The 13,778-nt window shown below is 40.3% G+C and overlaps 1 protein-coding gene across 1 annotated transcript in view; it reads left to right on the forward strand.

The window, feature by feature from the left end:
• The window catches only part of LMBRD1 (LMBR1 domain containing 1), a 153,521-nt gene that overhangs the window by 84,431 nt on the left and 55,312 nt on the right, over nt 1-13,778 (forward strand). Inside the window, exons 9-10 of the mRNA XM_018560883.1 lie at nt 6,263-6,415; nt 9,841-9,905. Coding sequence (XP_018416385.1) covers nt 6,263-6,415; nt 9,841-9,905 — 218 coding nt within the window. The remainder of the gene's footprint in view (nt 1-6,262; nt 6,416-9,840; nt 9,906-13,778) is intronic.

The raw sequence follows: 13,778 nt of genomic DNA on the forward strand, positions 1-13,778 counted from the left end.
TTTTTTTCTCCCCCACATCATCAGCAATCATTGCTGACCATGTTTTCCGCCTTTTTTGCGGACATTTTTTATATTTGTTCTCTTCTCCCTGATGTTGTTTCCCTTGTCCACTTCTTCATGATTTTTGTACTGTTATCATCATCAGTTATGCCCTCTATCTACGCTTCCTCTACATACTCAACCAAGCTGCCTGCTGCTTCCACCACATCTGAGATGAACTACCTTCCACACTCTCCTGCTCTGGATTTCATCAATACCGCACCTATGCACTCGACTTCCTGCATACCCTCATCGTCTACTTCTGAACCATGCCTTTTCGAATAACTTCCATCAATGCTAAAGGACTGAACAGTCCATACAAACGCTCCAACCTCCTCCGAGAGGCAAAATCGCTCCAGACTGATATTCTACTGGTCCAGGAAACCCATTTTTCTACGGCCAAAACACCTCAGCTTCACTTTAGAGACTTTCCACATGTTTTCTTATCTTCCTCAGAAAAGAAGAAAGCAGGAGTCCTTATTGCAATCAACTCTTCTGTATCCTTCCAATTATATAACTGCGTCTCAGACCCAATGGGTAGATACATCATTCTCGTATGTACCATAAATAACGTGCTTTGTACTATTGCTAATCTATATTCTCCAAATGTGGGACAGGCCAAATTTGTGCGTAAGTTCTTCTGTATTCTTGACAAACAGCGTCAAAGTATTTTACTTATTGGAGGGGACTTCAATGCTATCACTGATCCTCACCTGGACTCGACCGCAGTGAATAGCCGCTCTCATTGCTCCCTAGGTAAGCTTTTCCACCGCCATGGCCTGCTCGACATATGGAGATGTCAACATGGTAGCGAAAGGGACTACACCTTTTTCTCCCATGCTCATCACTCCTATTCAAGGATAGATATGTTTTTAACAGATACCACTTCGCTTCAATCATTGATCTCCTCCACTATTGAAACTATCTCTTGGTCTGATCATGCTCTGATAACGCTCAGTGTCGAGGACCATCGCCAACCCAGCTCTACTTTTGTTTGGAGACTAAATACCTTCCTCCTATCTCATCCGGAAATCTCCCAACAGATTTTAGATGCACAAAAAGATTATTTCGCTCTTAATGATCTTCCCGACACTGACCAGTACACACTATGGAATGCACATAAAGCGTATATTAGAGGGTTATGATCAAACCAAGTTCCCATTTTTTTAAAAAAACACTCTTCCCAAATCGCACAACTACTGCTTTCAATTACTAGTTTAGATTAGCTTAATAAACAATCTCCTTCTCTTAGCCTATCCACTACACTACTGGATTTAAGACAGAAACAAAGACTACTCCTCCTCCATAAATATGAGTACTCCTTAAAACGCATTAAAGCTGACTCCTATGCCCTTGAGAATAAAGCAGGTTCTTTTCTAGCTAAGAGGCTCAAAGCCCAATCACATCATTCCAGGCTCTCTCACCTCACTGATCCGGTCACAGGGACCAAAACCACCCACCCTCAACAGATGACTGACATCTTTAAACAATACTACCACTCACTGTATAACTTCCGAGATGACCCCACTACTCACCAACCCACTACCACTCAAATTAACACTTTCCTTAGCTCTGTCCATCTTCCCAATCTTGCGAAGGAGCAAGTGTCCGATCTATCCGCTCCCATTACCACTCATGAAATTATTCTAGCCATTGATTCTCTACCCTTCAATAAATCTCCTGGACCTGATGGTTACCCTAATGAATACTATAAAAACTCTAAACATATCCTTGCTCCACACCTCTGTGAGATTTACAATCGGACTATGTCTTTGGGTACTTTCCCGAAAGAAATGCTTCAAGGTATTATAGTGACCATCCCTAAACCCGACAAAGATCACTCCTCCCCCTTGTAATCACAGACCAATTTCATTACTGAACACTGATGTCAAAATTTATGCGAAGATACTGTCGAAGACTTCTACATATCCTCCCTCTACTGATAAACCCCGACCAAGTAGGCTTTGTGCATGGACGTCAGGCCCCGGACGGCACTAGACCCCTATTAAATATATTAAGACACATGGAACTCAATAAGAACCCCTCCCTCTTTCTCTCCTTCAATGCCGAAAAGGCGTTCGACATTCATGGCATTGAGGTAGGCCCCACAACCAATAAAATAGGTCTATTTGCGGATGATGTAGTCCTTATATTCTCTCGCCCACTAACATCCCTTCCCGCTGTAAGACACCTTCTAGACCGATTTAGCGAAGTCTCATATTACAAGGTCAACAACACAAAATCTCACCTCCTAGGTCTCAATATTTCCCCCTCTCTACAACTAACTTTACAAGCAGCTTACCCCTATGCTTGGGCGAATTCATCCATCACTTATCTTGGCATTCAACTACCAGCCTCATCAATGAAACTATATGACTACAACTACAAACCGCTTCTCCAAACCATACCTAAAGACCTGGCCTCCCTCTCCAAATTTTACCTTACAGTATGCGGTACAGTAGCAGCATTTAAAATGTTAATCCTTCCCAAAATACTCTATATCTTTCGAACTCTTCCCATAATTCCCCCCACCTCTTTTTTTACCCACATGCAAAAACTAATCCTCCGTTTCGTATGGCATAATAAGAAACCTAGATGTTCTGCACAAATCCTCTATAAACATAAATCCATGGGAGGGCTCGCCCTTCCTAACCTCGCTAAGTACCACGCAGCTACAATCCTAGCTCAAGTTCAACACTGGTGCCAAAATACACAAGACAAACTGTGGGCTCAAATGGAACTTTCCCTACTGTCTTGTACCTCTGCTGTGAATCTCTTACTGTCGCTTAACGTGACTCCAATCCCTCTTTCCTCGCCCTTTCCGACTATACAATCCACACTCACGATGTGGAAAACCTTACCTACCTCCTTCCCATGTACCAAATCCGTCCACACATTTCTCACTCCACTAGACTTTTTAGAACGCTGCATCCCCCACCTGAATCTGAGACACTGGAGAAACTCCGGGATTTATTTCATACAAGACCTTTATATTCAGAAAACGCTTAAATCTATGCCTACCCTGTGCGAGCAATATAACCTCCCCAAACGTGAAACATACCGATATCTACAGGTGTCACATCTCCTGACTTCGCGTTCAATACCCCCACCCCTATCAAAGGATTGGAACTTTTCCAAAAATTTATCCATAGGTGGTATCATACCCCTTACAAATTATCCAAATTCTCTGCCTCAAATTCACCACTTTGCTGGAGACTGTGCGGCTGCATTGGTTCAATTTCTCACATCTTTTGGCACTGCAGGTCCCTCTGTGTATTCTGGAATGGAGTCTTCCGTATTATCTCCCATTTTTCCCCCTCACCTCTCTCTCCATCCCCAGAACTCGCCCTACTGCATATTAATATTTATATTTTCCCACCGGCAACTCGCACTATTGTTGTGCATATTCTCTATGCAGCTAAATTGTTGATTACCCGTAGATGGTTACAAACAACTCTTCCTAACATCATTGACCTGATTTCATTAATTAACACCCAATATTCTTATGAAAAGATGTTTGCCATGAAAAATAACTCATATCCTATATTCCTTTCAGCTTGGAGAAAATGGATTGTACATCCATACTGCATTGTTTGATCTCAAATATTGCCTGACGCATAACTGGTCCATACCTTGTCTTCCCTCCTTCCTCCCCTCCTCTCTTTCCACTTGTTTTTGTCTTCTTCCCTTCCTCCTAACCTCCCTATGAATGGAAATTATATTGCAAAGCATACTGTATCCTGGATGTTAAGTTGGTTATGTTATATGCATTTTGTTATGTATGCTTCACTTGACTTCAATAAAGAACTATTGAAAGTTAATTGGAAAAGTGTGGGGATCCTAGGTGAAAGTTGTGCCAATCTTGTGTGAAAAGGTTTATAAATAGGCCCCTATGTGTCTTGTGGCCTCCCAACTGTTATGCAGACATAGTGCAGGACTTGGGATTCTCTATGCCCTGATGCCTATAGCTTTGCTGGGTACATAACTCAGAGGTCATAGGCTTTCCAATCCCCCCTCTTTGTGTGAGCAGGTTTCTCCCACCTGTGCTGAATTGGTGGAACAACTGGTGCAAGGTCTGAGATATGTCTGCAACACGGCGCTGGATGCCTGTCCTTTGGTATCAAAATTGTCGGTCTCGGCTGTTATGCTTCAGTCTTCTCTGGTTCAAGTGTTGGTTGGCTAATCAGGCCTCAAAGAAATTGCTCTCGGAGCAGTGTACATTCCAGTCGGACAATTGGCAGGCAGATTACTTCCAGTCGGTGGATACGTGGGAGTGGTTGTAACTCCCAGAGGTGTTTTATCAGGATTGCCTCCATTGGGGGACTAAGGACGAGGATCTCTTGGCATCTCGCCTCATCAGAAAGGTTGATCGGTTTCCATGTGTCCCTAGTTATGAATGAACAGGAAGTGCTTTGCATCACTTTCTGAATGGGTAGACGCACTCAGTACAGAGGCTTCTACCCATTCATAACTGGTGATGGTAAATATATAGTATCAACCAGTTTGTGAATTAATGGGAAGCCTATGAGTGCTTTCCAATCATTCATTGCTTAAGTTACAGAAAAAGAAATTGAGTGTCTATTTACACCCTTGATATTTCCCCAAATCCCCCCACCCCCAACAGTAAAAACGCAAAATAATAATAATAACCAAACACAGGCCCCCTCCTCCCCCACACAAAGTACATGTGCACCATATTGTGGTGTACACTATGCACATGCGCTGTGGTGAGTTGTTAGAACGCATCACAGTGCTTGTTTTTTGTATTTTTAAAATAATACTTTAACTGTGTGGCAGCACATGGCAAAGCATTGTGATGCATTGCCGTGCGTTGTGATACACTGTGTTGTGATTAATTGTATGTCTGCATCATTTTATCACAGCACACACCAACACAGCGCACAAAGGATTTTTAACACAAGTTTTCTTATTTACAGTTTTGCGTTTTTTAATTTTGTACCGTTTCGCAAAAAGGTGTAATTTAACATTTACAAATAATATGTATTAACTCAATACAGTTTTATCCTTTAGAGTTAGATGGAAAAGTATTTTTTTTTTGTGCACTGATACTGATTTGAATGTGCTTTTATCAATTTAATTGTGTATTTTTATCGGTTTAATATGGATTTGATAAACATTTGCGCAATTATTGCAATTGTACCTACAAAATGAGTAGCGCCGTCTTTTTATTCTAGCAGGCCTGTGCCTTCAGAAAATATATGGGGATCTTTTACAAACGCTAGCAATGCAGCAGTAGAAAATCAACACAATGGGAAAAATCGCAAAAATGGTTGGCCAGCTGAGGTCAAAAGTGTGTCGGGGGGCTTGACGGTGAAAGGGTTAAAGTACAACAGCAAAAAAATCCCAGCATACTCACCAGCCAGCCTGCACAAAAACACTTAACTACTAAGGTTAAAAACAGATTCCTTAGTTGCACATCTTCTGCAAAATATGTGGAAACCACACTGCCTCGTCAAGGCCCCTCTGTGTAGTGTGGTTTTAACTATAATCTGTGAGAGCCCCCATTTTGTAGCACATATAGTAAAGGATGAATTGGGTGCACGTTTGCCAGGAGGCAGCCCAACCCCCTTAAAGACGCACAAGGAACCCCGCACATGACAATGGTAGCAGAAGCTCCCTCCCCCCATGTGTCCCCACACCAAATCCAACAAGCAAAACGAATGGCAAACACATTCATCAATTCATAACCAGCTTTAAAGCAAGGTGCACATGGAAGGGCTTTAAACGTTACAACAGCAAAACATTCCTAGCACACTCACCAGCCAGCTTGCAAAAAAACACTGTCTAACTACTAAGGTTAAAAACAGAGTTTCACGTCTTCTGCAGAATGTTTTTTTTTTGCAGGTTGGCTGGTGAGTGTGCTGGGAATTGTTTGCTGTTGTACTCTTTAAAGCCCTTCCACGTGCACCTTGCTTTAAAGCTGGTTATGAATTGGTGAGTGTGCTTGCCATTTGTTTTGCTTGTTGGATTTGGTGTGGGGAGACATGGGGGGCTCCAGCTGCCATTGTCATGTACGGGGTTCATCAGACCAGGAGGTTAATATACAGCTACTGCTTGCTTGGGTATTGCCGGGGTCTAGGCTTTTGTCTTTGAAGCATACAAGATAGATATCCATGCTTGGATTGCTATTGAAAACTGTAGTACTTGAGATGATCCGTTCTGTTGGTTTTGAATTATCATATTTCTTTGTTCTTTAATCCAGTGCAAGGATGGCAGACCATTATCGAGCAAGGATAGGCAGAGTTTGTACAAACTTGAAGAAAAAGCCAAAACACTAAAAAGGAGAGAGAGACATTTGGAGTTTCATGAAAAGAGTTGCTGGACAAAATGTTGTATTGCCATGCGACCATTTAAGGTAGGGTAAAATACCTTATTCTATCAATTTGGTTTTAGGCCTTCAAATGAACAGTATAAACAATATTTAGAAAATAAAAACCTTTCCATATTTTGTTTTACTGTTTAGAATTATTGTTAGAAGTTGGTAAATGAAGATGCATAGTATAAGTGTTTACCTTTCAATTGTACTGTAACATTTCCCCACCCTACAGACAACTATACAGCATAATAAGTAGCATCCAGGCAGTTAAAAATATGTCTCTAAACATAGCATGCATATGAATAAATGGATAATATTATTCAAATTACTTTTATTTAAGTATATTGAAAGCACAATAAACCAAGAAAATCACACAAAGTGCAGTCATTGAACAACAAGCATGGAAAGAGTGATAAAACAATATCATCATAAGATACAGAGCGGGGGGTGAAGAGCCACCCGTTAATAAGAAAAATGCAGTATTTTACAGGTATCCTGCGGGTGAAGTCTACCTGACCTGACCTGTAGTGTCCGAGGCTGTCAGAATGTTCACTCTGATAAAATAAACAGTTTTCTATTGATGAAAACAAGCAAGGTTCTGTAATTAAGGAGATTCAAATATATATATATATTTATTAACTAAAAATCAGTGCAAAATATTAATCAAAATATAATCGTTGACAAAGAACATGGATCAAAATTTCAATAATATTGATCAACAAATAATAAAACCGCAGGATATTATTTCAAATATTAATGAGACAAAACTAAGTAACTCCTGGAATGCAATAATGGCTTCTCAATAGCTCAGCAGAATGTCACAAAATAATGTGCAGATTTAACACGTGATTTCTCTCAGCCAAACAGATGTTCCAAAACTCAATTTTCCACTGTGCATGAACTAACTAATAATACCATGCACAGGACTGGCTATCAGCCAAGAATCTATTTCGGGTAAAGACAAACTTCCACCAAGTTATGTGTATATCACAACTAAATCATCAACTAGAAACTGAAATCCGCTAATTTTCTACTACAGATAAAAATGTTACTTCAATTCAATTTGATGCTAACAATGACCAAATGGTCTAGTTAGAATAGTTAGAATATCGTGCAAAAGTTAATTTATTTCACTAATGCAACTTAAAAGGTGAAACTAATATATGAGATAGACTCATTACATGCAAAGCAAGATAGTTCAAGCCGTGATTTGTCATAATTGTGATGATTATGGCTTACAGCTCATGAAAACCCCAAATCCACAATCTCAGAAAATTAGAATATTGTGAAAAGGTGCAATATTCTAGGCTCAAAGTGTCCCACTCTAATCAGCTAATTAAGCCATAACACCTGCAAAGGGTTCCTGAGCCTTTAAATGGTCTCTCAGTCTGGTTCAGTAGGAATCACAATCATGGGAAAGACTGCTGACCTGACAGTTGTGCAGAAAACCATCATTGACACCCTCCATAAGGAGGGAAAGCCTCAAAAGGTAATTGCAAAAGAAGTTGGATGTTCCCAAAGTGCTGTATCAAAGCACATTAATAGAAAGTTATGTGGAAGGGAAAAGTGTGGAAGAAAAAGGTGCACAAGCAGCAGGGATGACCGCAGCCTGGAGAGGATTGTCAGGAAAAGGCCATTCAAAAGTGTTGGGGACTTTCACAAGGAGTGGACTGGGGCTGGAGTCAGTGCATTAAGAGCCACCACACACATGTATTCCTCTTGTCAAGCCACTCCTGAACAACAAACAACGCCAGAAGCGTCTTACCTGGGCTAAAGAAAAACAGACCTGGTCTGTTGTTCAGTGGTCCAAAGTCCTCTTTTCTGATGAGAGCAAATTTTGCATCTCATTTGGAAACCAAGGACCCAGAGTATGGAGGAAGAATGGAGAGGCACACACTGCAAGATGCTTGAAGTCCAGTGTGAAGTTTCCACAGTCTGTGTTGATTTGGGGAGCCATGTCATCTGCTGGTGTTGGTCCACTGTGCTTCATTAAGTCCAGGGTCAATGCAGCCGTCTACCAGGAGATTTTGGAGCACTTCATGCTTCCTCCCGCAGGCGAGCTCTATGGGGATTCTGACTTAATTTTCCAGCAGGACTTGGCACCTGCCCACACTGCCAAAAGCACCAAAACCTGGTTCAATGACCGTGGGATTACTGTGCTTGATTGGCCAGCAAACTCGCCTGACCTGATCCCCATAGAGATTCTATGGGGCATTGCCAAGAGAAAGATAAAAGATAATTTCCGTGGCTATTGAGGAATATATTTGGATGAAAGTTTTTGTGCCTAGAGTTTAGTCTTAAAGTTTTAAATTACCATCCTACGTAGGATTTTCCTACCCTCTGGTAGAGTTCACCGTGTCAACCAGTGTGTTACCTTAGTACAACAGAAGTCCTCCAGTATACTTTTTTTTTTTTTGTATCCTCAAGTTAAGATAGCTAGAGAGAAAATATATTTGTTGTTATAAATTGAACCTGGCATTTTTCACCCTGTTGTCACTCACCGGTTATAGTTTAACAACCATTATTTTAAAAAAACAGGCAAGCAAAAAATCTTAATTATAAAAGAACCAAGAGGCTAACCGGAAAAACTTTGTTTTATCCAAATGAAAAAGCAATTCAAGATAACGCACTATTTTCCCCAAAAACTGAAGAAATGTAGGATCCATGCACGGGGCCCATGGGGAACAAAAGTAGTCACTCGCCATGAGGTGTCCGCATTAATTCAGAGATGATTTGGGATACAGCCAAGTGATACTAAAATAAGCTACATGTTTGTTGATAGTTAAGATACTTGAATGCATTTTTAAGGCTTAACATCTGAGCTTAGTACCACTTTAAGTAACTTACTTGGTGCTAAATTGCATTTTATGTGTGTAAACTCAGGTAAAATTCACGATTTGCAGCTTATTTTACATTGTATACCACATGACAATTCAACAAAATAGTTACCCAGTTGATGCCTGCACTGTTGGCACAATGTCCAACTTCTTGCTTACTGGTATAGAATTAACAAAATGTAGTTTAAAGTGAAACTAAACGTAGTTTAAAGTGAAACTAAACTCAGGAGTTAAAACTTAAAAATGCATTCAAGTACCATAATTATTAACAGAAATGTAGTTTATCTGTGCATCACTGGGCTATAAATCCTCAAATCATCTTTTAAGTCATGCCGGCACTGTCCTTGCTTCTGGAGGGTGGCTACTTTTGTTCCCCATGGTTTTGCTCTCTGCAGGGACATGTTCGAGAAGTGAGCGAGCGACGGTATGTGTTCACTCACTTCCTGATCTATTGAGCCGACATGACAGTTTCATTGTCACACGTCGGCTCTAACTATGAGGATGAGTGGGTTTCACTCACCTCATAGTTCTCCTTTAACTCCTGAGTTTAGTGTCACTTTAAAAATGTTATTGTAATATAAATGGTTGTAAATTATGTAACTACTTAAGTCGTTTTTCTTGTTTCAGATTATGTGGGGTATATTCTTTATCCTTGTGGCCCTTCTGATGATAATTTCACTTTTCCTTTCTAAGTGAGTATATTTAGTCATCCCATTTAGTAAAAGGGAAATATCACTCATGTTATTCCCCTCTCCCAACACACATCTTGCAGAAAGTGTGCAGCTGTTCCACTTCTGGTACTTTTATTTTATGATGGTTTTTATGTCCTCATTCAAGAAATTTCAGCTTACTTCTCCTGCCACCTGGGGGCAGGAAGGAGGGGGAAATCTCAGTAAGGCCAGAGCTTTTTAAAATCAGTCTTTTCAGTTATACTAAAACATTCACCTGCTCCCCAAGAGATTTTCCTTTATTACCTGCCCCATGTAAGAAGTGTCAGCCATTTGCCATCTTTTCCAGTTTGGTCAAGTGAGTGACAATCTCCACAACAGAGAAACAGCAGTAGCAACTTAACTGAATTCCTTACCATTCCATCTGAAAACAAACAAAAATTGTCTGTAGGTTGACTTTACGTGCAGATAGGGTTTCCTGACAAGTGGAATACAATACTTATGTACTGTACGTAGCAAAAAGTCTTGACCTTCAACTTCTGTACATTGGAAAAACCCTTGAACCTTTTGGTATTACCTGTGTACTGAGCTGTTTGCGCTATACCTTTCTGTTATGTCCTTATGTGCAGTTAACTATACTTGCCTTTCGGCAAATGCTCCTTCCCCTCTGCCTGTGCACTCACTGTAGCCCTTACTGCCGTATAACGCAGCCCTGAAATCTGAATTTTGAATTTCACTTGCAAATGGTGAGCACTCATTGGTCAAAAAGTGCTTCTCGTTGATCAGCCCGGTCAGAAGCCCTTTTCATTGGTCATAGTTGTCAAGTGAGCAGTATCGGGGGTAGAAGGGGGTAATTCTAATTTCCCAAATTCACCTAGGAAAGTGGAATTACCCTTGAATAAACCTGAGTAAATTAAACAAATATTCTTATCTTTGCCTTGTAAACACACTTTATGAGATCTTACACTGTTTGTTGTTTATACATTGCCGTGGCTATGACAAACTAATCGGCATTATGCTACTTGACACACAGGTTGCTGAAAGCATGGAAATGTGTGAACAACAACACGGCATCTCCCGTGTCTATGCACGGCATCTCCCTGGAAGGCACTGGTGACATAGCCTTTGCAGTGGGCAGTTGTGAGGATGGGGCTATGTCATTAGTGCCTAACAAGATCAGGAAGTAAATGTAATTAAAATCCAAGTTTTTTTAAATTATTTATTTATATCCAAGTTTTGTAATAATATATTTATTTTTAAGGGAAGTGAATGTGTCATTCAATGTAATTTTTGTTATTGCATAATGAAGAAAGAAGCAGCAGAAATGCTAAGTTAACCTTTTAGCTTGTTTTCATATGTTGAAAAGGGCTGTCATTGTTTCCGTATTTGTTTATGGCCTTGGCTATGTATTCCCACTAACCTGTGTATTATTATTTTTTTTTAAATGTGCAATAAAATGGTGAATGCAGTATTGGTCTCAAACACAATATAGTGTACCACGTAGGACAAGAATACATTGTACATGTTAGTTTAATTTCAAGCTTTTTAAATTTTAAATATGTACAGGGTAATGATTTTGGAAGCTTGAACTTTCTACTCAATTTTTTTTATCACCAAATATCCACTGAAGAGAATCAGTCTGTTACTAGCATCTACACTTGACAGGATTTTCGGCATTTTCTGCACCTTTGGGACTGAAAGGGTTAGCATGGCCTATCCATCATAATGAGCATAAATTGTATGTGGAAATGCTCTTTATAGTCTCATTTGGCAGGCAGGAAATATCATCCAGAGTTAATGTGCCATGATTATGCATTTTTACCTGAACATATCCTGCAGCTATCAAAAAGTTGCTAATCCATTTGAAAATTTTAAAAATCAACCGTTTATATACACAGCAACCGGCTCAGAACTTTCTGCTTCATTAGACGTGGGTATATAATAGTAGAAATTTATCAAAGCTCAATCAAAAAGGCTTTTAGGGAAGCAAAAGAAGAAGAAAAAGTTTCAACCCTTAGCAACCAAGCCGTGTTAGAAAATTAAAAACCTTCGTATAAGTTACTTTTAATACTCTATATCAGTAATATGCCCCAGTTAATTCAAAGGCAAATAGCTTTAATTATTGTAACCATTAGTTAATGTTTACTTCTCTGTAATTTATTTTTTATGTCACAACTTTTTTTCTCTTATGTTAAATGGCTTTAACACCACTTCTAGCTGTTTTATGGCTTCCAATACCATCTCTATGCTGATGACACTCAAATATATCTCAATATATTCTCCACAACTCACCCCTCAGTGACCTTGCGTGTCGCTAATCTACTGACTGACATATCAGTCTGGATGTCGCAACACTTCTTAAAACTCAATCTTTCAAAAACTAAGCTCATGATATTTCCTCCCGCCTGTGCACCTTCACCCAACTTTTCCTTTGAGATTGACAACACAACTATCCATCCCTGCCCTCATGCCAGGGTGCTAGGTGTCATCCTTGACTCAGACCTCACCTTTCTTCCCCACATCCAATTACTATACAAATCTTGCCGCCTTCACATTCGTAACATCTCCAAAATACGCCCCTTCCTCACCAAAGAAACCGCAAAATTACTCATCCACTCCCTTGTTATCTCTCGTCTTGACTATTGCAACTCCCTCCTCATTGGCCTACCACTACACAGGTTATCCCCCTTCAGTGTATCATGAATGCTGCTGCTAGACTCATTCACCTAACCAACCGCTCAGTGTCTGCAACTCCCCTCTGCCAATCCCTCCAATGGCTTCCAGTAACCCAAAGGTGAAAATTCAAAATATTAACAATGACTTACAAAGCCATCCACAACTCTGCCCCGGCTATATCTCTAAACTTGTCTCAAAGTATCACACTAACCCTCCCCTTCTCTCTTCCAAAGACCTCCTGCTTTCCAGATCCCTTGTCAACTCCCCCCGTTGCCTCCATGACTTCTCTATAGTCTCTCCCATCCTCTGGAACTCTTTACCCCAACCTGTCCGTCTATCTCCCACTCTGACTGCCTTTTGGCGATCCCTTAAGACTCAACCATCACTTTTTCAAACAATGCATCCCCACACAGCTACCTCCTTTATGTATCCCTTGTCCCTCCCTTTTAGATTGTAAGCCCTCACGGCCAGGGCCCTCCTTACCACCTTGTCTTGAATTGTATTGTAATGCCTTCCTTATACTGTAAAGCACTACGCTGCTCAAACTGTTGGCGCTATATAAATCCTGTACAATAAGAATAATTTCTATATTAGTAAACTTTACAGTTTACACTTGTTATTATATGAGGTTGAACTCGGAACCATATTTTCTAAATTTAAGAGGCATTCCTATTAGAATCTTGGTGTCCTTTGCCAAGCACTTTGCCTTTGTGCAAAAACTTCTTGTAGTACAGCCCAATCACTGTTGCACTTTCTCAATTAGTAGGATGACTGACCTTGTATCCACCCCCCTGTAGTTTCAGCTGGCAGTTTGTAGTTTGTGGGCACTTGGGTACCATCCACAGCTCCGCTCTCTACTCAAGCTATGTCCAGCACAGTGATGATGTCACCACTACTTTTACAAGGCAATATGTGTATGTGCAAAGGTATTTGGTGTACACAAAGTGAATTTATAGCTTTTGTGGCAATCGAGTATATTTAAATATATGGTTTTGTGCCTGGAGTTCAGCCTCAAACCAATTGATGAGTGTTGCCTTACTTAAGCTTGTCATACACTACTTGGATTTCAGCAAGTCCTGCTGACTGATGAAATTCCAGCAGTGTGTGCCTTGTCTGTATCACTCTGTTTAACAAAAGTAGTTTTTTTCATTCACTTTTGCTTGTCAGCTCAACAGTGACTTCAGTCAATCAATATGGGCACTGGCTGTCTGATCACTCTGT

The sequence above is a fragment of the Nanorana parkeri genome, unplaced genomic scaffold (genome assembly GCF_000935625.1).
Source record: "Nanorana parkeri isolate BGI_ZX_2015 unplaced genomic scaffold, ASM93562v1 scaffold484, whole genome shotgun sequence".
Classification (NCBI taxonomy): domain Eukaryota; kingdom Metazoa; phylum Chordata; class Amphibia; order Anura; family Dicroglossidae; genus Nanorana; species Nanorana parkeri.